This window comes from Thunnus thynnus, chromosome 18 (genome assembly GCF_963924715.1).
Source record: "Thunnus thynnus chromosome 18, fThuThy2.1, whole genome shotgun sequence".
Taxonomy (NCBI): Eukaryota; Metazoa; Chordata; class Actinopteri; order Scombriformes; family Scombridae; genus Thunnus; species Thunnus thynnus.
This window is the reverse complement of record NC_089534.1, coordinates 22,703,088-22,729,113: the sequence shown is the minus strand read 5'-3', so window position 1 is coordinate 22,729,113 and position 26,026 is coordinate 22,703,088. Positions and strand designations below refer to the sequence as shown.

At 40.1% G+C, this 26,026-nt stretch overlaps 2 protein-coding genes across 3 annotated transcripts; both read right to left on the bottom strand.

Annotated features, from left to right (window-relative positions):
• Nucleotides 1-394: 394 nt before the first annotated feature.
• gpr176 (G protein-coupled receptor 176) lies at nucleotides 395-17,791 on the bottom strand. The gene is made up of 3 exons (XM_067572116.1): nucleotides 16,908-17,791; nucleotides 4,879-5,131; nucleotides 395-2,302 (listed from the first exon to the last, which is right to left on the bottom strand). Exons 1-3 carry the CDS (start codon nucleotides 17,134-17,136, stop codon nucleotides 1,066-1,068), a joined length of 1,719 nt encoding a protein of 572 aa, XP_067428217.1. The 5' UTR covers nucleotides 17,137-17,791; the 3' UTR covers nucleotides 395-1,065.
• A 583-nt stretch (nucleotides 17,792-18,374) lies between these two features.
• acot20 (acyl-CoA thioesterase 20) lies at nucleotides 18,375-25,715 on the bottom strand. 2 transcript variants are annotated; one of them, XM_067572648.1, is made up of 4 exons: nucleotides 25,647-25,715; nucleotides 23,515-24,080; nucleotides 23,216-23,418; nucleotides 18,375-21,029 (listed from the first exon to the last, which is right to left on the bottom strand). In XM_067572648.1, the coding sequence occupies exons 2-4, from the start codon at nucleotides 23,969-23,971 to the stop codon at nucleotides 20,439-20,441; spliced, it is 1,251 nt and encodes a 416-aa protein (XP_067428749.1). In that variant the 5' UTR covers nucleotides 23,972-24,080; nucleotides 25,647-25,715; the 3' UTR covers nucleotides 18,375-20,438. The 2 variants fall into 2 exon arrangements, with proteins under 2 accessions (XP_067428749.1, XP_067428750.1); XM_067572649.1 differs by lacking the exon at nucleotides 25,647-25,715 and adding an exon at nucleotides 25,238-25,634.
• Between the last annotated feature and the right edge of the window lie 311 nt (nucleotides 25,716-26,026).

Sequence of the window (26,026 nt, the reverse complement as noted above, 5' to 3'; positions counted from 1 at the left end):
CTACTGCATTATGCATCACAAAGAAGACAGAGCCGACAGTGAGGGCGTCAGAGTCAGTGAGATTTGAGCTTCTCATGATATATAAAATAAAATGTGTGCTTGTATCACTGCTGTTACTTGTGTTATTTTACAATCATTTGAATGAGGAATTGATTTTTTTAAGAAAACCTAAATAGAATCAATACAATTGATCAAAGGGGACATGCTAAAAGATCCCCGACCTGGATGATTTTCTTTTGTTTCTTAACTTTTCAGTATTCTTCCATATGTTCCTGTCTGTTTGATGCACCTCAGTTACACAAAACAAGTCTAAACAAACAGCTGAAGTCTGAAAATTTCACATTTTTATAACATGTACTTGCATACTGTACATCTGCATTTTTCATCTTATCAAATTCACTGACAGTAAAAGTACAAATGACAACAACATCTAATACATTAGAAGAAATATTGTGAATATTCTAAAAGTGGGACTTGAGAAAAAGGCCACCAAGGAGCGAGTTCATTCCAAATATTGAAGTAAAACCTGTGAAGGGATTCACATTGAGATGTGTTTATTTACAGTGAAATCACAGCATAAAATGTTTTTTTAAGAGGTTCAATAACCTCGCTTGATTATATGCTAACGAAATATGTCATCCACTATCAGTGCATCTCTCAGCATAATTGAATTTGTACAGTGTGTTTGATTTAACTATTGATGCCAGCTGAGCTCTAATAAAAAAAGGTATCTGCCTTCTCGATCATGTAGCTATTGCAGAGGTTGCTAACCATGGAATTGAATTGGGCAGACATATTTCTCACAGCATAATAAATATTTAATATCAAATTGATTTTTGTCCAACAAGAAAAAAGCAGTGCCACTTTTGCACTTCTACAATGGCTACAACTGCATCTGAGGAAATCCAAAAAACAGGTGAAAAGGTTTAAATTAACCAAAAGAAACCGAGCATCTCATTGAGCAGCTCGACACATCAATATCCTGCCAAGGCGTCATCGACCCAAGTGGCCCTCCCTGTAATGAGCTGAGTCCAGTGTTGCAGATCAGAGGCCAGCAGGAATAGTTCATGGGTCCACAGTGGGGATGGTGCTGACTTTGTTGTTCCTGCTTATTCGTCGCTCAGGACGTGGTCTGGGCAGTTTAGTCTGGATTAGTTCTTCAGGTGTGTTTCCCAGTGGAGGCAGCAGCCTCTTCTTGCTGTTCCTGGTCTCAGGTAACCACTGAGGTGGCAGCTCAAAGGGTCCAAACCCAAACTGTGTGGAGTCCTCAACTTCTGTAGGCGTAGCTGGTGCCACCTGTGATGAAGAGGTGTACGCGCATGTGTGGACCGGAGAGGCCCGGGGCGCTAGAATTGAAGGAGGGCCCTCTTTGGTGATGACAAGCCCTCCTCCTGGCCCTTGCAGAGAGTCTTTTTTGGTGATCACCTCCCCTCTGAGACTCCCTAGTCTTGACCCACCCTTATGGTCCTCTTTGGGTCCAGAGCAACCCCCTGATCCTTGAGAAGGGATTTCATTCTCTACTTCCTCCTCTTCCTCTTCTTCCTCAGAGGGTCTGAAGATCTGCTGCTGGCCGATGTTAAACATCTCCAGAAGCTGGCTCCCAGAGCGACCTGCTGTCTCCAGTCCCACCGGCTCCCCTATCACACCCTCCCCCCCCAGAGATGCCAGACCCCCGGTGCTGACCACGTTACGGCGGCTGTAACGTCTGTGAATCCGAGCCAGCAGGTCCAGCCAGCTGTGGCGTGCTGAGCGGTTAACAGTCAGAAATAAAAGTGGGTTGGTGAGCAGGGACACCTTGGGTAGCCAAAGGGCAGTGAGATATAGTGAGATGGGCAGCTCCTTGATGTCTGCCAAAATGGTGCGATAAACCACCAAAGCCCCATAGGGAGCGCTGCAGGCGGAGAAAGCCAGCACCACAGCCAGCAGAGTGGCGTGTAGCTCAGCCTCTCGCTGGGACACATACGGGATGGAGATACTGTTCTGGGGAGTCCGCAACGCCGCAATTATCACCTTCTTCTTCTGGCTGGCACTGAGCGCTCTGCGGATCAGCAGCATGAAGAGGAAGACCAGAGCGAGGGGGAGGATCACCGTGGTGACGTTGTAGATCAACACGTAAACCATGTGGCCCAGGGAGTGGGCGTGGTCGTCTGAGCAGGACGAGGTGACGTACACATCTGTTACGTTGGTAACAGCAAACACAGGGAGGCTCACCACCACTGCGTGGACCCAGATGTAGATGACCAGATCTCTGGATCTTGCGTCGGAGATCTTCCTCTCTAACGGGTAAAGCACTGAGTAGTATCTAGAGACAAACAGACACTTTATTAAGCATAAAAGTATCATATTGCTAGAATGCAATGCATAAAATACTAACACCAGTAACACTAGCTGCAGTATCTTGCTCTGAAAAAACATCTGCACTATATGTAGGCATGTAGTTAATCAAGTAAGTCACATAAAACTGAAACTATGACCCAGAGAGCTTCAAGTAGTTTTGCTGGGAAGACATAAAATTAATGCACCTACTGTATCAGCTGCAAAAATGTAAGAGGTGCAGTTGTTTTTCAGTGAAATATATGGAAACTAAATTTATTCTGCTGCCTCTTAACATAATGACTGTATATTACTGGGGCTTATTCATAACATTTGTCATCATCATACAATGAATGTTTTTGCTCTTGTAAAGTACTTGAAATAGGGAACTTTCTCAACAGTTTGCCATTTTTAATGTGAAGGTGTTAATAATAACAGAATAACAGAGGTATTTTTTTAATTCAGGCTATAAATCATAAAACGAGTGCAACATCCAACTCTGTAAACTGGTTTTACATTCATATGTTTTATTGGAATCGGATGAAAGGATCTTTTTTTGGCTCCATTTTGTCTATGAGGTTACCTTATGCAGAAGTTCAAAACGTGTGGGTGTTTTAAATGTACACCCACAACAGCAAAGCTATCTCTCCTCATATCTGTATCACAGATAATAATATGTAGATTGTCTCTCATCATTTTGTTGTCCCTTCATTGTAAGCAAAACAAATTGCATAAAGGACTCGTTTATTTCTCTGGATTGTCTCCTCATCGGCACATGCTGGAGTGTGTTTGTGTGTGTGTGTGTGTACATGAGCCTATGACTGTGCTGCAGTCTCAGCTTGCCTGTATATCTACCGCCTCGATTGCCCTTATTGAGAATAAATAATTCATCGGTTTGATAGCATTCTGACTGTATTAGTTGCTATGGAGGCAATATAATCTTTGCAGCAGTGAAACCAAGGCTGAGACGAGGCTGGAACAATACAGCATCTGACTGCAATCTCCATGAAAAATAAATTAACCCACACTTACAGTAAATTTGTTACAGTGTACTCTGTGTACTTATGAGGATTTGATGAAATCCTGCATGGTTTCTGAATTTTGCAGAATGAGGCTTAATAGTGTAGCCAAGTCAGTGGTCTTTTTAATTAAGACGATGACTGACTTGATATATCAAATACTACATGTGCACTAATGTAATATCTAGTGTCTGGTTTATTTCAAGGAAACAGAAGCGCAAATGAAATATCCAGAATGAGGGGACTTCTATGCTTTTAACAGTCAAACAGCAGGACAGTCATATATGCTATCGGTACTTTTTTTATGCTAACGAGATATAACTAACTTTGTGTCCTCAGAGTTAATCTCTGCTACAAGCTGCCTGGAATATGTATCATGTTGGCTAGCTAGAACCAACAGAGGATGAGCGCCACATACAAAATTACCTCTAGACTCTAATTTTACTGGTTTACAGGAAGTTGCTTTATTTCTAAATACTGAAACAGTCCATATATAAGTTATAATGACATTGTGGCAATGAGTGTTCTACCCCATAGCTGTGTGCATTAGAGCTGCGGTGATTAGTGGATTCATCAATTAGTCGATCGACAGAAAATGAATCTGCAACTATTTTGATAATCGATTAATCGCTTTGAGTCAAAGAAAAACTGCTAAAATGTGAACAGTTTCTGGTTGTTTAGTCCTCTATGATACTAAACTGATTATCTTTGGGTTGTGGACTGTTGGTTGGAACAATACAAAACATATCCGGTTACATCCTGGGTTTTGGGAAAAGAGTGACAACCAAAATGTGAAATTTTGTAATTTTTAATACTAAAAATTGGCTAGCTGAAAATTTATCAGCCGGGTGAGGTAGTGCTGGAAGATTCATGACATGACATGTGTATGTGTGTGCGTGTGTGTGTGTGTGACGATATGTAGAAAGTCATCTCAGGCTGCTTTTGGCTACAGCTTTTAGCTCTGCGGGGAGGCCTGGGACACGGCCGCTCAGCGTGGCATACACATGCTCCATCGATCGCAGCCCCCCCCCCCGCATCTCAACCACACCACAGGGTGTATATGGAGATTGAAAAAGACTTTCTCCTCTATAACAAAAAAGAGAACAATCTTCCAGCCCGTGTTTGATGTCGCTCCATTTTTGCAGCCTAGATGTTTTTACTTCCAAGCCTCCATTTTCAGGACGACAATTACTGACTTGCTGACTTGGCCAAGCAACATGTATTGATAAACCGGTCAGTCAATCTATTTCAATCATCCATTTCTCTCAAGTGGTACTTCCAAATCCAGTGAAGTGAGTGGTACGTGACCACTAGCCTTTTTCTAACACGTATTTGAAAATCAGTGCTTCTGGATGCAGAGCTGAAGTGAACAAAAAACAAAACACCACTCTTGTTTCTTTTAGTTTTTACCTGTTTTGTAAGTGATGGATTTAAACTTCAAATGCAAACAATTATCTCTGACTAAACAATGTATCTCTTTCTAATTACACTACATATACATAAAATTGAAATGTACTTCATTTCAAACATGGTTTTCCGAACTGACCTGTCGAGTGCGATGGCGCTGAAACTGAGGACAGTGACGGAGCAGAAGAGTTTGTGGAGGAACTTCATGGCCTTGCAAAGCAGCAGAGTGTGAAGCCACCAACAGCAGCGAGGGCTGGCACCGAGTACCACATCAAAGGGAACGCACACCAGGCCGGCGCAGATACCCGAGCATGCCAGGTTCTTGATGAAGCGATTGGTCACAGATTTAAAGACATTCGTGCAGCAGGTGCACCACAACACCGTGGCATTTCCTGTGGGCAGAAGGAGGGGGGGGGGGGGTGAAGAGCTTTAGAGTGAGATCACACACAGTCTCCGATATCCAAACCCTGGTAGAAAAATACTATTAGTTGCATCTTTGTGTTTGTTTACGACTTGTAACGGATCATTTATAGTCCAGTCAGGACACTTGCGTCAAAATTTGAACTACTGCAGTTTAGTTTGGCAGTGCGTCTCTGCTCATGTGATGCTCTGGAACAAATCTGAGCGAGCGTGACGCAGTCTGTCTCTGAGCTCACAAATTCTCTGGCAGAGTCTGAGACATAATACATTTGGGAAGCATGAACACACATTAAAAAGAAACATTCAAAATCAACAAACAATTGAATACAGGAGGAGGCTGTGGAGGTGGAGGGAGTTAAATTTCTGAAAGCAGGCAGCAGTGTAGCAGCGGTGATGCAGAGCTCAGTGTTGTTGTACGTAGACTGAATGAGCACTAAATGTTTATATTGACTGCTTATTGAGGGAGACAAGTCATAGACGTACATGATCAGCGCATGTATGGAAAATGTGACCCTAAAATGACTTTGTTGCCTGCTCCATTTCTGGTAATCTGGTGGCTTTGCATACATTTCCTCTTGGTTTATTTTCAGGTTTTACTAAGATGAGTTAATGCTGGCATGGATGTCAATATTTGGAATTAAAATTAGATATTAGGTATGGAGCTTTTCATATATAACTAACTGTGCAAGTGGACAAAGATCTTCAGAAACATTGCTGCCATTATTTGGTGTCTCACAGTTCTATTGCCAATGTTGTCACTGGTTCAATTAAACACAAACCACTCCAAACATGCTTGGTTGTGAATGTATCCTTAAACAATTAAAATATTAAATATTTATAAAGGTTGAGTACCTAGATTTCTCCATGTTCCACTCATATTTGTTTAGGTTTCCACTTGAGACTCCAATTTCCTAACACATTCCAGAAAGAAAATAGTCAGGTCGCCTGGAGACTCTAAATTGTCCATTGGTGTAATAAATGATGGCCGTCTGTCTAATCTATGTGTGTTAACACTGATGGAGAAAGAGTCTAAAGTCATGCTAGCGGCTCTGTGAGGCTGTATTTATGTACAGAAGTGATTTGAGCTAAATCTTAAAATCACAATGACAAAGCTAACATGATGTTCAGCAAGCATTAAGATTTTCCATGTTCACCATCTTAGTTTAGCATGTTAGCATGCTAACATTTACTATTTAGAAATAGCCGAAATGCAGCTGAGGCTGATGGTAATGTTATTGGTTTCGCAGGTGTTTAGTTGTAAACGAACGTATTCCACAGAATAATAAAATAATAATTTTGGTGGGGGGGGGGGGGGCATTTCTAAACAAACACATTTCAAGCAGCAACACTTAAAAACCTTAAAAATGTAGTTGGATTGCAGTTGCAATTTCATAAACATAATTTCTAAGAGACAGGGTTTGTTATTCAAACATTCAACATCATATATGGTTATTAATGGATTTTATTTGTGTTTATTTTCTATCTTTTCAAACCACTGAAAATCTTTGAAAATCATTTGAAAAATTTGCAGCACAAATACTATAGTTTGTCTTTCTTTTCCTTCCTTAGGGGGATTATGATGCATAATTAACAGCTCATTTGCATTTTATTCCTATTTTTCTCTCCACCTTTTATTACTGGAAGACTTTCTGAGCATATACTCGTTGCAAGAGAACCTCATTGACTGTTAACAGCCATCTTCTTGCAGCAGGAAAGGCAACAACATCAAATCTAGGTGACAATCCCTTTAAACAGATTTCCTCCTTTCCGTGAAAATCCGTAAAAACTGAACACTATGAGCCTTCATTATAGTCAATAGAGAAGAGACAGAGTGTACTCTTGTGCAACCCTGTCTCCTAGAAATTACATTTATATTGTGCTAAAAGACCTAATAGTGGGACACAGCGTGCATCAACAAATCCAGTCCAAGAATGGTTAAAAAGACAAATAAGCAATAAATATATCTTTGTAGTTTTGTCAAGATAGGGTATTTACAATTTAAAGAGCAATTGTAAGAATGGTTTATATATAACATTTTATAGAAATCTCTTTATCAATTAAAACTAACCCGAGTGAGACAGTACACGATCAGGCGCATGGAGGGAAACTGTGGCATTTTAACGTTAAGATCCCCTCATAATTTGGAGCGATGTATTAGTAATGATTGTTAATTAGGTTTAAAAAGGTGAACTTCACACTCCCTGTGGAGTACTGATGTCAGGTCGCACGGGGATACATGTGATACCAGCCTCTCAAAATGCAATTACCCACAGAGTGTTAGCTGTGATTTTATAGTCAGGAAACAGATCAAGATGTTCTCTGGTGAGTAAACCTGTTTTATTTTTTATTTTTCCTGAGGTTACGTGTTTCTGATGTCTGTACATGTTCAAAAACAGGCAAGAGTCAGTGAGAGAAAAATAAACAATCGCCATCAATTGGTTTGCAAAGAAAAAAATCGAATTACTGCCTTAAAAAGATAAATGCAGTGGTCTTAAAGGGAGATATGTGCTATAAAAGCCAGGTCAGATGTAGCAATCAATTCTTGTGGAATAGGCTTGCTGAAATTCAGCCTGAGAGGTTTTAGACGGAGCTGGAAGAAGCTGTGTTTAAGGGAACATAGTGTGCTTTGCTGCCAGTTATTCACTGTGTGTGTGTGTGGATTTTAATAACACACGCAGGACCAGTATTACTGGGAAACACTAACACAGCGGTAATTAATGAAGTACGCTCAGCCTTTTCATTCCATGAAAATGAAATGAAATGAAATTAGCACAAACGTACATACTCATACTCATTTTTTAGATCTCAGCATTACATAAAAGATGATGTTTGCAGTGATATCAATTTAATTTCCTTCACATGTAGATTCTAATAAAGACATGATAATTTAACTTCTGTTTGTGAGTTTTTGATTAAGGAAATAATAAGCTCAAACTTTTTTGGTCCTTTTTTAAAATACGGAGCAGAGGAAGATAAAGGAAAAGTAGAAGAAATGGGACAAGAAGAAGACAAAAAGTCCTACAAACTAAATGATAAAATAGGTAGTTTACTGGCATTAGAGTACTATAATCTGGCATCCCTATAGACAACATGACATTGTCTGCCAGTGCTTTTCAAAACTGTTTCAAATGAGCATTACAGAAATGATTCATATGATTATTTTGTGGTCTGCCACCTTTATGGTTAAGGTTTGGTTGGTTGGTTTAGGCATAAAACTTACTAGGTTCAAGGTTATTGGACGATCGTGGTTATGGAATGAAATGAAACCTCCAACATTGACTATTTTAATTGGACTGTTGTCAAAATCACATGCTTTGTAAGGTGAACATTCCACTCTGACCCCCCCTTCCAGAAATTTTCCACTGGTAACACAATATCACACTTCCTCCGCATTCACCTCTGAGCAACAAACATCATTTCAGTTCATTAATAATTGGGAGGTCTATGTCACGTAAACATAAACATATGTTGTTTTTGACGTCTGAACAAACAATGTACCTCGTTTGAGTCTGGCAGTGGACTTTTGTCACATTTCAACCCCAATCTCTCACCCCTAATTTGTGTGACCTCTCTGCAACTCTGTACTGTCATCTCTCTCTAATAAAAGATTTAAAAAACAAACACTGCTGCGAAGGAGGAGAAGAGAGAGAAGAAGTGGGAAAATTAAAGGAAGAACAAAAAGGGATAGAAGAAGAAGACAGGAGAAGAGCAGGACAGTTGTGGGAAATAAGAAGTCAGAGTGTTTAAATCACAGGGTAAATCTGCATTTTTAATCCCTCATCATTTTCACACTGTTTGCAAATCACCGTAGTTCAGTGCAGGAATGGGGTTTTGACAGGAGCTGTGTGTCCACCTATAGTACAGCTGCAATGGTGTGATGTCACCCCTCCCAGAAAGTGATGTATGTGGGATCACAACACAATATTTCATATTGGAAAAACATATATTTCACACACATTTTTAAGAATTCCCCACTTAAACAAACAAACAGAACTAAGAAGAGTGCTTAACTTTAGCTTATTTTTTCTATTGTGAGACATGTTATCATACCTTATGTCAGAATTATGGTGCACATCATGTCATTTTTGTATTTTGCTAAATCTAAAGACACATTTTTGCAATTGTGGTGAAAGAGACAAGTTTATAAAAATATTATTAAAGCGAGAATATGAGCTGTTTAAAGAGAAATCTATACTATAAATAATAAAATTGTGAGTGTCTAAATGCAGACAACATTGGGACTATTTTTTATTAGTCAGAGCTAGCATTGTCTGTAAAAACCCTTTATCCTTTTGTTCCTGAAATACTGGCCTGGCACTTGAGGGACACCTTGGCAACCATATTAACAGCAGCCAATGGGGATAAAGAGCAAACACTAAACATGATTGCTTTTTCCACTTAACAAATGGCAGTCCAACTACAGGTAGCAACATGAAAAACCCCAATACCTCAAAAAGAAAAAAGAAGAGGCTTCTTTTGTCTGCTTCACACACACATGAAAGTAAGGTGTGTTGTTTCTGGTTTGTTGTTAATAAGCTTCTGTTTTCAGCGAGCGCTTTGAGAAACAAGGTGTTAGAATTCAAACTGTGAAAAATCATTAACACGTTTAACACCTTCTCAGATGCATCCCTGTGGTGTTATGATTACTTTACTTTCATTGAGAGACTTTACTTATGAATGGTAACCAATTGACAGCCATGTATGTACAGCCATACCGTTGTGTAATAATTCCTCACAGAACTGATCACAATTGTTGGCAACAAGCTGATGCCATGCATTAATCTGATTAAACGCTGATCTTCACTGTGAGAAACAAATAAGGACGCATGAGAATTTATTCCTGTCTCTGCTTATTAGTAGGATTGTTTGATGGTATCACACATAGCAACCTCACTGTGACAATAAGACTCAAGAAATATAGTCACGCTAAGTATCTCCCCTTAAAACCTCAAACTTACTATTTGTGATTAAACACTATATACTGTACTGGCCTGAATACAAGACAATATTTTATTCTGGAAATTACATTTGGAAAAGTGGGGGTGGTCTTATTTAAGCACTAGACAGTTACGTGTCCACAAGATCAGAGATCCTTTTCGAATGGAGAGGGTTCCGATTACAATCTGTATATGAAGATGGACGTAGTGAGATGTGACGTCACATGTTGGTTTTCATTAAAGCCAGTGTGAAGCCCAGAGTTGCTGATGTCTTTTCTGGAAAAATTCCCGTTTGGAGCCAGGACATTCCAAATACAGAGTGCAGGGTGTTGCCTCTCACACTCTGGAAACACAACCCGCTATCTCAGACCGAAGGGAATGCTAGTTTACTTCAACACCCACACAGCATGCATCAAAGCTACTATAAGTCTTCAAATCTTATTAACAGAGCAATCATTTCCAAATTGACCACCAGCACACTTATTAGCAATTGAGACCATAATGACTCATTGAAAAAAATGACCCCTAATCCTAACCATCTCACTGCTCATGCCTAAACCTAATCAAGTGGGTGTGTCATGTAGTAAAGTGGGTGTGTTGTGTAGATACTGAGAGAATGCAGATAGGCTTACTTGGGCTCAACAGCTCCTGCAGAGAGTGTTGCATTATGGGTTGTTTGTAGCATTAATGTTGCTAGGCCAGCAAGTGTATTCAGGTCTATTTATAGTGAGTCTTTTAGAGTTAGTCATCCTTAAAAGTGTTTCTTTGGTCCAGTTTGACCTGCAGGAGCTTCTGAAGGCTTGCATAATGTGTTTTTCTGCCACGGAGGAAATAAAGTCATGACAAGTGATGTTGAGGAGCTCAAACAGACAGTCTGAAAAATGCTATCTGTAAAATAAAATACTTTTGACCTCTTCCGAGAGCCTGGCAGGAGAGAGTGTGACTATCTGTCTAAAAGGCTACAAAAATATGTGATTTATGTTTTGCTGTAATGGAAGTATTTCACTTTTACAAGAGAAAAGGATTCAAGGATGATGTCTCTCTTTTCCTTGGATTAATAGTTTCTCAGGGAAACTTTCCTAAAAGGATGAGTGTGAAAGTCTTTTTCTAAAAACAGATGTTGGAAAAGGGGGGGGGGTCATTTTATGTTTGGGCCAGTACAGTAATTGGTTAATTATTGAGTTTTAGGGGTGCTAGTTGACAGATTTTTTTTTTACTTTGGAGAGCCAGGCTAGCTATTCCCCCCGCTTTCTATCTTTATGCTAAGCTAAGCTAATTATCTCCTGGCTCCAGCTAATGCGCAGGCATGAAAGTGGTGTCAATCTTCTCATTTAACTCTCAGAAAGAATGCAAATAAGCATATTTTCCTTTAAAGTTGTGTTACTAGTCAACAGACCAGCTCTGTCTTTAATACATTTGTTTCACAATTTACATGGTGGTACATGGTTGAAGCTTGATGGACATGGACAAGACAGAAGAGGCAGAAGAGTGAAAAGAAGAAGAGGGATTTCGATCCCATGATTAGCAAGTCCTCACTCCTGAATGACAAAGGTTGTTTAACCTTTGGTTATATTTTTTAGTGTTTTAATGAAAAAGACCCTAACATTGACGAATTAATCTCTTAAACATCACTGACTTCTTATGTGTCAGTCACTACAAACTCATTCTGTGCAGCCAAACATTGTGAACTTTATTTTAAATTCTCCCAAAGTTTCCAAAGATACCAAAAACTGTATGTTGGGCTGAATATGGAGAAAATGTATATGAAATGATGCAGATGACATTTGGAATATTAGGATTTGATGAATTGGTGCAGTATTAACTAACATGAGTTTGAATATTTCACTCAGTGTAAATATTTTAAAGCTTCAACGAAGAGTTGGAACAAGTGGATACAGAATATATATGATAGTGTCAACTTTAAAATTACTTCAGGGGAAAATGGTTTGCCACAAAGTGTTACTGAATATATAAAGTATATGTACTACGAATACTGACTAAAGTTTAATGAGCACTCATTGCCACAGAGTGACTCACATTTCCTCTTCACCTCATGCATCTCTTTGTTTCAAGGGAGGAAAATTGCAAGGACATGAACTGAATTGTGTTTGTGTATCATACATGACTTCCACAAAGGGACTTAATCTGTGGAGACATTCAACGTATGTGAACCCTGACTCACAAGATTTGGACACCTCAAATCGGCTCTGGGTATTTTCACAAGGAAATTACTGGCATTTTTCAGTCACTCATACAGATTTCCTTTTGGAAATGGAAATAAGCTAAATCACACTGCCATCAGGGCAGCAAAAGTGCCTTCACGATTGAACCAACATTTCTTGTGTGTCCTTCATAATAAGCACTGTGTGAATGTCTGTCTCAGGATGTCCTTGCTTTTATCATCGTACAAAAACCTTTTTGATGGAGTAAAAAGTGGTTTGAGATTGGAGAACACATGATTTTGAGAGATCTAAACCTCAAAGGCAACCTTCTGCACGGTCATCATTTTTATCCTTCATTATTTTTTTATTCTCTGGGTTATTTACATTTTCACAGCCAGATTAAGAGTTGCCTGCTGATGAAATTGCTTTGATTTTTTAATGCACTGTGGACCTGGTTTATCTGGTGTACAGGTGAAATGAAACAGTCTCCAGTCAGCCTTTGAAACGGCTCTTTGAAGGGTGATTGATCCAATGATTTAGTCATTTTATTTATTTTTGACTTTACAATGCTCTTATTTTCCTTAATTGATAGCCATGTGCTCTGTCATTGTAAATGTAAAGTTCACCTTTTTCAGTTTTGTCAGAAAACTATTTCATTAGAACAAGTGTCATCTTTTTATTTGCAGTAGTTCTGATTATATTTGACATATACACCCAATCATACACCCAATCAGAGTGTATTACAGGTTTATTTTTACAAGCCATGAGGACAGAAATGCAAAGAAATCAGGGTATTTTGAGCTGCACCACCACAAAACTTGCTCCGTGGCACTGCACTGCACAGCAGGAGGTGGTAGTGAGTCAGATCAGTAGTCAGTTAGTCCGTTTTTGTCAGTTTTGGTGTCAGTTTCACTGTATTTCATCATTTTGTGAAAGCTGCAAAAAGCCCAGCCTTTCATTGAGCTCACACTTTTCCCAACAGCAAAACTAACAGCACTACCAATCATGGCTGAGATTGTTTTGCTGTGGGGAGACAGGATGTTACAGTCACATTTGTGACAAATAAGACATTCATGAGAATATGCAGCTCTCATTTTGGGCAGGAGGATTATGTTTCTGGCTGAAGATATGAAGGAGGGGAAGTAAAAGTCAGGACTGTGTGAGACTGATGCTCTGTTACGGTCAATCAATTCACATGGCTCCTTCCTCACTTCCATCTGCAGCAGCAGCAGCAGCAGCAGCCTATGCCTCTACTGGGACCCGAGGAAATATTTGTCTCAGAGCCAGCACAGACTCATCTTGAAGCAAACATAAAATGTGCACAAGTCTTTGCTCCTAATATTTGCCAGATTCATGGCAAAATAGGTCACATTAGCTAAAACCTGTCACCATAGAACCAAGTTCACTACACTGTACCAATTAAGGTAGTGATTTCTCCTGGTGTTGCCAACCTAAAAATATCTTTGATGAAAAAAGGCACCAAATTCACATTATAGGTTTTGCAAAGTCCATGATTGATTGATTGATTGTTTATTTAAGTGTCCTGCACCTTTCTGCTGCCAAGCCCATATAGGCTTACAGAAAACTTAACAAGACTAGGTCAAACCCTAGTATATGGCTGGACTATGTATGGTCAATGTGTGAAATTGTGGCCAATTTGTTAGGCTAGTAAGGATAGTCAGTGATAGTGTCTTTAATGTGAATACCTGGATATTAAATGTTCATGCAATTATCTGTAGTAGTCCCAGTAATATTTGCTGGTAAAGTGTACTGAAGTAACATATCACATGACATGGTTAAGCTATGTTTGAGTCACAAAAAAAAGGTATAAATGCAGTTGCAAGAACAAAACTTTCCACTCATATCTTGGGATGTTTGATTTGAAAGAGAACTTATTTCAATTCTAATTACAACTATTCTAATTATCTGTTAACTCCCCCTGCTTTTTCATCTGTTTCACTTTTCCCAGTCAATGATCATGGAGGCTGCAATGGAAATTGTAAATGAAAGTCCTGACAGCATTTTGGGTGCAAATCCAGGAGGCTCATCTCGACCCAGTTACCGCAGTTACGACCGTATTCAGACCAAATCGGGTGGTGCTGTGCACCACCGCAGGGTTGAGTGGAGATGTGTGGGGGTGCGGGCGTGACCGCTGTGAAACAATGAGAAAATGTTTTATTGATCTGATTCACCAGCTCTCTCGCTACCACCGCTCCCTCTCCTCATTCACTCTCTAGCTCGCTCGACCACAGCTGCCCTCTCTCTCTCTCGTCTTTTTTTCACCTATAGTCAAATTAAGCGCACCTGCAGAGCAGCTGCCCCACACTAAACTGATATAACAGCTACACAAGTCGCATGTTTTACCTACATGACTCATGTTTTAATGCTGTTTTTCATCGTTTGTGATGTGAAAACTGCTGGCTGCTGACAGCGCTGCCAGTCGGAGAGTCAATCACACTGGACAGTAAAGGAGGAGATGGTAGAGACGCTGGTACGGTTCAAGTCAGGGCTCTGGCTGGGCTACTCAAGGACACAGAGTTGTCTCTAAGCCACTCCTGCATTGTCTTGGCTATGTACTTAGGGTCATTGTCCTGTTGAAAGGTGAAACCTCGGCCCAGTCTGAGGTCCTGAGTACTCTGGACCAGGTTTTCATTAAGGATATCTATGTACTTTGCTTCATTCAGCTTTCCCTCAACCCTGACTACTTCCCCCCTCCCTGCCGCTGAAAAACACCCCCACAGCATGATGCTGCCACCACCATGCTTCACCGTTGGGATGGTATTGGGCAGGTGATCAATAGTGCCTGGTTTCCTCCAGCTGTGACGCTTAGAATTGAAGTCAAACTGTTCAATCTTGGTTTCAACAGACCAAAGAATCTTGTTTCTCATTGTCTGAGAGTCCTTTAGGTGCAAACTCCAGGCGGACTCTCCTGTGTCTTTCACTGAAGAGAGGCTTCCGTCTGGCCACTCTGCCATAAAGCCCAGATCAGTGGAGTGTTGCAATGATGGTTGTCCTTCTGGAAATTTCTCCCATCTCCACACAGGATCTCTAGAGCTCAGCTAACCATCAGGTTATGGTCACCTCTCTTACCAAGGCCTTTCTCCCCTGATTGCTCAGTTTGGCTGGGCAGCGAGCTGTAGAAAGAGTCCTGTTGTTCCAAATGTCTTCCATTTAAGAATTATGGAGGTCACTGTGCTCTTGGGAACCTTCAATGCAGCAGAAATGTGTTTGTAGCCTTCCCCAGATCTGTGCCTCCACACAATCCTGTCTCTAAGCTCTGCAGGCAGTTCCTTCAACCTCATGGCTTGGTTTTTGCTCTGATATACATTGTCATTGTGAGATTTTATATAGACGGGTGTGTGCCTTCCCAAATCATGTCCAGTCAATTGAATTTACCACAGGTGGACTCCAATCAAGGTGCAGAAACAGCTTAAAGATGATCAAGAGAAATGGAAAGCACCTAAGCTAAATTTCAAGTGTCATGGCAAAGGGTCAATGTTGATATTTCAGTTTTTCCTTTTTAATAGATTTGCAAAAAAATTCTAAAATTGTCATTATGATGTATTGAGTGTAGATTGATGAGGGAAAAAATGAATTTAAACGATTTTAACATAAGACTACAACATGACAAAATGTGAAAAAAGTGAAAGGGTCTGAATACTTTCTGAATGCACTGTATGGAGGATGTGCACAGTGAGTCTTACCGGGTCTGAGACATGTAAGCAACATTACAACTTGTAGTGGTCAAAGCCGGATGAAAAATATGTACACCCTGCTAACCACCATCCTAGGAAAAATACTTTCCTCCCACATTGTCATACGTTATGTCTGGAACTTTTTGTCCAGACTTGACAACTGATATATTGATGACACTGACATGTAAAGTGTTTTGAGAGGAGACATCTTGGATTATTGAGTTTGAGGTTATTGGTCAGTGTTACAATGTTTGAAATTTAACAATAACATGATAACATTAACATTTTCACATTCTTTACTAAAACGAATGGGTGTTATAGCTACAGTAGTAGAGTTAAATTGTTTACATTGACCAATGGTTTGAATGAGGAAAGTGAGCAAAATTGATGGAAAAATGAAGACTATGTTTTTATCTGTAATCAGAAGATATTTTTGCTCTCCAAAAGTTTGGAGTTGGAGATGTAAAACAACCATTTAATTATGTATTTTACATGTAAAAAAAACAAAACAAAAAAAACATTTAACAGGCTTTGAGCTATAAAGATGGAAAAGATTATCTAAAATTAACAATTCAATCCAACTGACAGTGACCATCTCTTACATTTACATTATCTGGGACCATTAGGCTGTAGTTAAAAGACACAGTATTACTTATTAGGTTACTTTTGAAAGACCTTTCTTTGGTGTAAATTGCACCAAATCTTTTAACTGCTCTTGTACGAAGGATGGCCTAAGGTTCCCTTGCATGCCCTCGATTTGGGGATTAAACCTTGAGGCTCATGGAAAACATCTGAAGCAAGTGGAAATATTTTAAGAAATAAATCCCATAAAAATCTCAGACAGAATTTTAAAGGCATTATAGCCTAAATATTTTAGCCTGCATGAGTGTATGTTACAGGCCTGCCATTCAAGAATGCACAATATGTTCATGTGTAGCCTATGAACCTACTTACCGAGCAGCGAACCTATGAGGATGAAAACCTGAATGGTGGTGGTGAAGTCCCGGTAGGCTTGCTCTCGGATGAGGCGCTGCTGGTCCTCCAGCCCAGTCCCCTCGGTAGGTGGGCTGCTGTCCCACCGGGTCGGCGGGCTCGACGCGTTCAGGAGATCCAGCCAGAGGTGGGCTGCTGAGAAATTGGCTGCACCGTCCCCGACCGTCGCAGCCCGGCTGCCACTATCCATGTCGCTTCACCCCGTGATCCTGACGGTTTTTATTTTAAGAAGGCTGGCGGGATGTCTGCAGCCAGAAGAGGCATTTCTGAACTGCTGTGCTGCTGGTGAGGATGATGAAGATGCCTTGCAAAAAGGAAAAAAAAAATCTACAAATCACAGCTTGTGTGCAAAGGAGATGTCAGTGAGGACGGACACAGGTAGACAAATCGTGCAGCTGCCAGCAATGAGATGATCTTTTATCAGTAAACGGGTCTGATAAATTAGGAAAAAACATGGTGTTACAATCATACATCAAAGCACATGGAAATGACAAGCAGTGGCAGCATGCCGCACAATTTTCCAATGCGGATGCATGGCAGAAATCAGTCAGAGCCACTGAAATCCGTGCGCAGTGAGGTGGGATGCTGCTCTCTGACACCCGGTGCACCTAAAACCACACGGGGTTGCGAGGTGTCCATTCCGGGAATGAAGCTTGCAGCACTGAGAACACACTACCATCACCTCCCGCCGTCCAGGAAAAATATTGTGGCTGACAGCCTGTTACTCTTGCGGCCGCTGCCAATCGCACTGGCAGAGGCTGTTTATTGGTGGACTGGCTGGTATGGGGAGCCTGCAACTGAATATTTCACAGCGTGAGGTGCAAGACTGAAGAGGAGAGCCCCTCCTCTTCTTATAGCACCGAGAAACTCCAATGAATCTTATGAATGTGGAGGAAGGGGAGTGTGGCCAAATGACACACTCATCAGTGATGGTCAATAAAAAAAAGATGGTAAACGTCCTATAGGTTGCCATCAACACTCAAAAAAGAGAAAAATCTATTATAATTCAATGAAATATTGTTGATTAAATATCAGTCTAAGTATTAGACCCTATCATAAATCATTGTGTAGGTCAAAAAGGGGGTGAAATTGTCAGAAATAAGAAAGGCAGGCGACTCTCCCTTCACAGCACTACCACTGTTGTCTTGTTCAGTTTGTTCTCTCGCAGGAGCTTGTGACATTCCTCTTTCGCTTGCTGAAAATACCAAAATAGGAGAACACATACCTCAGTAATAGCTACAAAATAGAATTTTATAGTTATTTTTTAATTAATAACACAGAATCCATTGTGTTGCCTTTTGGGTAGTCAACAGACCCCTCAAAGGAGATGCAAATATGGACCCATTGTTTCATAGAAGGAGAGTAACCCAAGTGATCAGTGGGTAAGGGCATGATGTAGGCTATAAATGAATGAGTCCTTCCAGTATGTGCTTAAGATTTGAACATTTTAATGGGAACATCAATCAGTAAATTCCGTCTGAAAACAAGATTAAAAATATTCAAAAATCTTAAATCATGCTTGGTAATATCATAGTACTCAAATTTCTAATTTTCTAATTCAAGCATTCACAGTCGTTAAATCAGTACACAATATATAAAATGTCTGACATTATATTCAGACTGACAAAAACAAAATTTCTCCCAAATTGGGATCTAGAGAGACGACTAAAAGAAGACAGTGTTTCTTAATATGGATGTGACTGGAGAGATGTTAGTGTCTTTGTCTCAAACTTGGATCAGAATCAGGCTGCTCTTTGATAGTCTGCATAGTTACTCCCACAGAGAAAAGGTTACACCATCAAAGTAGATTCACTTTGCTTTGAAACAGACAAAAGTCCTTCAAAATTTTTTTTAAAACTTTAACATGGGAATAAAAGTGCAATTATTATTTAAATTATCCATTTATGTCATTATGAAAAGTTTTCCTCCAATTCTGTTTCACATTATATTGTATGTGACAACACTTATTGTACAGTACGTGTAAGAAAATTCAAAGATAAATGTAGGAAGGCTGAGCAGCCACTAGATGCCAACATTTGCACAGATGTGTATTCACATTCATGGGGTTCAAGCTGGAAACTAATGAATCTCACTGCTGTAAAACACTACTAATTAGTGTAAAAGGAGGCATTGTAATTACAGGTTGACATACAGTAATAATATGACGCAATTGTTGATTGGCTCAGTGTAAGACTATGGCTAACAACACATCTTCCCATTAATTTTTTTTTGCATCCAATTATCTAAATTACTTCTTTTATATTTAACATTTCTAATCCCGCAACAATTAATGATGATCAATAAATCAGATCATTAGAAAATAAATTGGCAACTATTTTGATGACTGAATAATCGTCATTTTTCTCGCAAAAAGGCCCAAATCTCACTGTCAAGTGTGACTATTTGAAGTTTAACTTTTTGTCATATATGAAAATAAACTTGATATTTTGAGGGTTTTAGACTTTCGATCAAATAAAACACTTTTGAAAATGTTAACTTTTTATACTTTGGGAAATCGTGACAGCCCTTTTCACTTTTTTCTGACACCTTATAGACTAAACAACAGAATATTTTTCTGGTATCAATGAATTGATAACATGTAAAACAATCTAATTTATGGTCAATGCAAGGAAATGTCATGTTTTACATGAGACAAAACTATTCATTTACTCGTTTTATGATGTTTAACTTAAATTATCTTAGAATTATTCATTTGTACAGCATAATTTTGAAAAATGACAGCACAATGTAATCATATCATCACAAAGGCACTGAATTATCACCCAACAATCAAATCTTAAAAGTTTGATCACCAATACCTGTAATTAAGAGTGGAAATACTGCATTTGACTGAGGAGTGTTATAAAATAGAGAGCTTAAAGGCAGAATGAGTAGGATTTTCCTAAAAAAAAAAAAAAAACAATGTATAGACAAAAATAATCCCTCTCAATCATCCCTTTAACCCACTAGAAGTGTGTGGCGGTGCAGAGTTGTGTTTTCAGATTTTTCTGTGTCTGGGACGTTTCTGGGTGTCAACCTTTAGGCAGTGGGTGCATAGCCCCCAGCCAACAACAGCATGCAGGGTGAGGGCAGGACTCTATGATGGTATATGATGGTTTTCCAACTACACCCCCCCCCCACAAACGGTCCTCTCTAGAGCCTGTGTTTGGTTTGTCCATTCTGAGCTACTGTAGAAACATAGCGGTGCGACAGGGTGGACTCCGTGGAAGACGACCCGCCCCCTATGTGGATATAAAGGGCTCATTCTAAGCTAACTAAAACACGATTCTTTGTTACAGGTGAGTATAGACTAATTAAAACATACTTATGAATATCACATTCCATTTCTGCCAATATATCCCCCTAAATCTTATAAGCCGGTCATTTAAATACAAGAACTATCTTTGAATACATACTTAAACATAAAAAGGCAAAATATTGCTAAGGACAACCATTCTGGGCTGCTTGACACACTTGATGCAGCATTGCTTGCTAATAAGTGCTCTTGTTGTCCAAGTGCCTCTTGAAGAACTCCTGGACTCGTTCCCACAGGTCCAGCTGGGCCTCAGAGTGGGCTTTTGGCTCCCCACCAAACACCACAGCACGCCCTGCTGCTGCGTGGAAGCCAGATGGGCAATAAGGCATGTGAGGAACATCCAAAAAGTGTCCAGCTTTAGGATAAGAAACCACCTGAAACGACTCTTTGCCGTGATTCTTCAGCATTGCAGCAGCCTGCTTGGCAAAAAAAGCGCTCCTCCAGTTGCGGTCATCTTCAGAAACAGCAAACAGGAACTGGCAGCTGGCACGCTCTATTGGAATCAAAGATGCCCTGTTCTTCTCCAAGGTAGGGTCCGGTACGACATCGCGTATATCCACAAGCCCAGAATCTGTGAACCTAGCATTCTTTATGACAGGTGACAGTGGAGGAAAAACTATGTCTTTGTAGTGTAATGGAATCACAGTATTTGCATTGCAGCCATTAATACAGACAGTTGCTGAGATCCCAGAGAGGAAAGATGACATTGACAAAGCCAAAGCAACACTATGAGAGATTGATATGATGCCGATCCCAGGACCTTTGACCTGTACGGAGAGATATTGTTGTTATTGTCGTTTTATTTCATAGGATGCAAGATCAATAAATAAAAACCAATACTATCAGCAATCATTACCCATTATTCTGATAATTGTTTTCTCAATTTATCACCTTGAAAAAATCTCTCTGTCACTGCCATAGCTTTGAGTAAACAGAAAGTAACCAGTAGATGGCAACAGTGACACAAATATAGGTCTACATCTCTGATGCATTCTCACTTTATGTTATGAAATAAGACACTGTTCTCACACAATTTACAGTAAATACAGCTGCAATGTAAACTTCTGTTCCATCATTAAAATTACGTGTTATTTTGAGAGGATGGTCAAATGCAGGCTCAGTTCAGCTTCTGGTCACGTGTCTGTGTCTGTATGTGTGTTTACTGTCAGAGAGTACTGCTGGTATTGTGTGTGGCTGTCACTTCCCTATCTGTCCTCCCTGTTTTCTATTCTCTTGTTTTCTTGCTTTTTGTCTTCTCTACGTCTGTTGTCATGGTCCTGTATTTGTTGCTATTTCCCTCTCCCCCTGCCTTTGCTCCTAGCTGCCTTGCTCTCCCAGCCTCCCCGCTAACCGGCTAAAGTTAGCTCCACTTGGCTGGCCGGCAAGCTAACAGAGCTGCCCTGCTGGCTCTGTCCCCCAACCTTGCTGGTCTATTTCCCTTCCCTGGATACTATCCCTCAACGGACTATCAATATTTACTTACTGGACCAACGTTATTTGGACATCACCTTCCCTAGCTGCACTCCTCATCATACAAAATCATCAGTACTATGAGTAGCTTACGACACTCCTGTTTGTGCTCTGTGCTAATGCTACATCCTACTACTAACCCACTTGTCAACTGCTGCTATGGGACCTCTTTTCGGCCCTCTCTTATTTTTATTAACCTTAACCTTAAAAATTACCAGTTTTATCCCCCAATTAATTTATTTCTGCCCACTCTGCCAGCATCCTCCACTACCACTGATACTTTCATCATGGCCCCAGACACACCCACCATCAATATTTCTCCATTAACCCCAACATCCATCCGGTATCCAACATCCAAACTTTATGTTCCCACCGTCCCCCCTCCACTGCACCCCCCATCCTGTCAACCTAGATAACCTCAGACCTCTCTAGCATGCCCCCATTACATTGCCCAATCATCCAACCAATTTTGCCCTCCTCAACACCCGATCATTAAACAACAAAACCCCCATCCTACATGAACTAGTCCTGGACAATTCAACTGACTTTCTCCTGCTAACAGAAACTTGTCAACAACGTGATAATTGTTTTCTCCCTCAATCAAGCATCCTCCCCTGGTTTTGGCTATATCTGCAAACCTCATCCCTCTCATTGCAGAGGTGGTCCTACTTCTCCAACAGATCACTGTCCTCCCAGGCACACAACCTTGGTGTGACCCTTGATCACACCCTCTCCCTCAAGCCCTACATCCACCAAATTGTCAAATCCCCTTTCTACTGCCTTTGCAATATTGCAAAGATCAGGCCGTCTCTCACACACCCTGCTGCTGAAACACTCATCCACGCTTTCATTTCCTCTTGTCTTGACTATTGCAACTCAATCCTCTACAGCATCAGTGCTAGCTCCATCAACAGACTCCAACTGGTCCAGAACACAGCTGCCTGACTTCATACTCACACCAAATCCTGGCACCACATCACCCCAGTCCTAAAAGAGCTTCACTGGCTTCCTGTCTCCTACCGGATCAACTACAAAATCCTGGTCATCACCTACAAAGCCCTTCACCAACTGGCTCCCCCACATCTCACGGACCCTTCCAACCCTCTCGGTCCCTCAGATCCACCTCTGCTGGTCTTCTCTCCACCCCACAAGTCCAACCTTCATAGTTTTGGGTAAAGAGCCTTCTCTAGGGCAGCTCCCATGCTCTGGAACTCCCTCCCCCAAGACATCAGAGACTCAGAGTCCCTCACTGTTTTCCAATCCTGTCTCAAGACCCATCTCTTCTCCACCACCTTCTCTTAGCCCCCCCTCCCAAATCCATCCTTGTGTGTCTGTATTATGTTTGTCTGCTGTTTGTCTTACTAATGGTGCCCCTTAGTGTATAGTGTAAATTGACTTTGAGTTCTCGAAAAGCTCTATAGAAGTACCATGTGTTGTTGTTATTATTATTTCTTATTATTACCATTCAATCTCCAGTACTAACCTCAGGCTGTCTCCTCAGATATGTTACAGCCTCTTCAAAGTATTCTAAATCCAGGTTTGGAGGTTTTTTTGGTAAATCCTGGAAGCCATAATAGGCCAGCGCCAGAACAACAAAACCTTTATTTGCCAAGAGGCTGGCTCTGGGCTCTGTTAGTCGTCCACCAAGAGTGTACATATCAACAATTCCAGGGAATGGACCCTTTCCTAGAAAAACATGAAAATAAAAATAGAAGGAGAATATTGACATCTTTCCAGTTTATGTATATTTTCTCAACTCTCATCAACAAGCACACTATTAACCTGGTGGTATGAAGAGGACTCCTCGTATTCTTCCGTCTCTCACAGGTATCCTCTTCATCCCCTCTGTCATGTATCCTCTCTCATTGGTTTCAGAGGCCAAGAGCTCACCGGTCTCCCCACTTAGTGCTTCTATCTCCACTAGTGTTGGGCTGGAAACATTCTTCTTCATAAATCTGTGGTGTGGAGTCTCTGGTGCCATGGCCCACAAAAAACCCATGGGCTCCACTCCGGTGTAACTTCCTCCCAGAGATGGTGCACGACACACATCCACCTTGCCAGTTTCATCTGCTTTGTAGAGGGCGGAGGCTTTAAAAATCACCCCTTTATCATCAACTAGTTTGGACCTTAATTCCACCATTTTGTGAGGAGCAAGTCCCTCTACTTTTACTTGCACCAGTTTATCAAAGAGACAGCGAACGCTGGGGAGAATTTTTAGGCGGATCTGTGAGTAAGCCATTTCAGTTCTTCAGGTTGGATCAGTAACTCACTGCAATGGTGTGAATGTTGTTTCTCCTTGGTTTGGGCTTTGCTTCACTATTGTTGCTACAACTCTGATGTCACTGCATCTGTGAAGGCAATCAGGACATCTTATTTATTAAAAACATTCTTCACTTAAAGATTCCCTCCAGACATGTCTTAGGACATAAAAAATACTCTGCTTGGAATAATAAATTGTGTCACACATGTTTTTTTCCACAAAAAATGTTCAGTTACCTTAATAAAAATCCTTAAAATGTTTTCTACTGCTTCTCCATCATTGAAAAATCCAGAATCCATGAATATGTTTTTTTTTTATTTCAAAAGTTTAGCTGCTGGACACAAGATGTCTTCTACTTCACTGAAAAGTCCATTGTCAGTCTATGTGCACTGGAGGATTCGAGTTTTCACATCACACTTGTGTAAATTGTGTATTTGACCATAATTGGCTCCAAACTAGTTGTGATGTACACACCTTAAATTCAGATTTAAAGGGAGCACAGAGACACATTCCCCCTTTAGCAAATGAATGTGAAAACAGATTTTTAGTGTCAAACTCTGCACATACATCATTCTGATGAAGCTCAAATATTGAAGTGAAAGACCAAGAAGAAAAACAGATTTTTGAGTGGAGGGGGACTTTAACAGTATCAAAACAGTGTTACTGAGAAACTTTGCTGTGTGGATTCTCACAAATCTTCTACAATTTTCTCCTCATAGGAAATGTACATTTATTTGATGCTACACAACAGGATTTTCTAAGTATATACTTTATAGACCATACTAGGGGGTTCTTAAACTTTTTTTGTTTTGGAACCTAAATTTGATATTTTCCATGTCCCAGGTACCTAAGCTCAAGAATGTACAACTGACCACCATATTGGCTTACAGTAGCTTACTATCAATAAATAAATTAAAACTGAAATTTACAGAACTTCAGTAAATCTTCAACCTTGTTTTACATTTACATTGTCGTACATGTTTGTCTATAACTAATGAGTGCTTAAACCTAAGCACAAAAGGTGTGACATGTTTCTCTATCCATTCCTCCTTCAATTTTCTGTATTGTGTTTACAACTGAGTGACTAAACTTAACCAGGAACTAAGCATATAAGCATTGTATATTCTGCTTAGAAAAAACAAGAACAGCTAACAAAGCAACGCACAAACATTTAGAGACAGGTAACAAAAAACATGTCTGATTACATATAGACAAAATGTAAACAGCAATGAAGATATCTCTCACCTTTCATCCAAATAACTTCAATAATCATGAAAGAAACCACAAGGTGTTTCTTTAGTTAAATGTTAAAGATACTGTAGTTGATGGAGATGGATGCATTCAAGGACAAGGTAATGTCTAACTGGGTGAAAGGTTAACAGCTTACTAGAACCAGTGACAAGTACTAAGCAACAAAAACATGAAAGCTTACTTTACATTTATGCATAAATTCCTCCGGAGGATTTTAGTTATTTAGCCAGTTAGTCAGCAAGAAAATAGCTATGAAGGTTTGAGTTTGATTTTGTTTTTATTTATCGTCCATATTTTGAAGAAACTGACTATTAAAAGTAAGTTTTTTGCAAATTTTGTCACACTGTGAATGTCTATCAAACACACTATCTCCCACCGGCCAGAAAGTGACTGAAAGACATACCTACACAACTGAAGTGTATAGACGTATGTTGACGAAAGTGGCACAAAAAGGAGCACTCGAGTAGGAAGCTACTGGGCGGAACCATTTCACCAACAAAGGGGGTGAGCTCGGTTTTAGATTGTCTGTTTCTGTTATTTGTTTGTGTTGTGAATGCACAGTTCTCTGTAGGTGTCGTGTGCCGAAATATTAATTTTCAATATATGTGTTTTTAAAATCCCGAATGAATAATTTATGGTATATTAGAAAGGAAAGCAGGGGCTAACCCCCTGTAGCTGTCCGTATTTTTGCGGTTTTTTTCACACAAACTTTGTTAATTTACAACTAAGTATAATATATGTATAATGATACAGTAAAAAAAAAACTTTGTACAAGCCAGAGAG

Excerpts from the sequence above, each read along its gene's own strand:
- gpr176 (XM_067572116.1), bottom strand. The coding sequence starts at position 17,136 with ATGGATAGTGGCAGCCGGGCTGCGACGGTCGGGGACGGTGCAGCCAAT. Across the intron at positions 5,132-16,907 it reads CCTCATAGGTTCGCTGCTCG|GAAATGCCACGGTGTTGTGG; the intron begins GTAAGTAGGTTC and ends TTCTGCCCACAG. Across the intron at positions 2,303-4,878 it reads AGCGCCATCGCACTCGACAG|ATACTACTCAGTGCTTTACC; the intron begins GTCAGTTCGGAA and ends GTTTGTCTCTAG.
- acot20 (XM_067572648.1), bottom strand. The coding sequence starts at position 23,971 with ATGGCTTACTCACAGATCCGCCTAAAAATTCTCCCCAGCGTTCGCTGT. Across the intron at positions 23,419-23,514 it reads AGTCCTCTTCATACCACCAG|GAAAGGGTCCATTCCCTGGA; the intron begins GTTAATAGTGTG and ends ATGTTTTTCTAG. Across the intron at positions 21,030-23,215 it reads ATCTGAGGAGACAGCCTGAG|GTCAAAGGTCCTGGGATCGG; the intron begins GTTAGTACTGGA and ends CTCTCCGTACAG.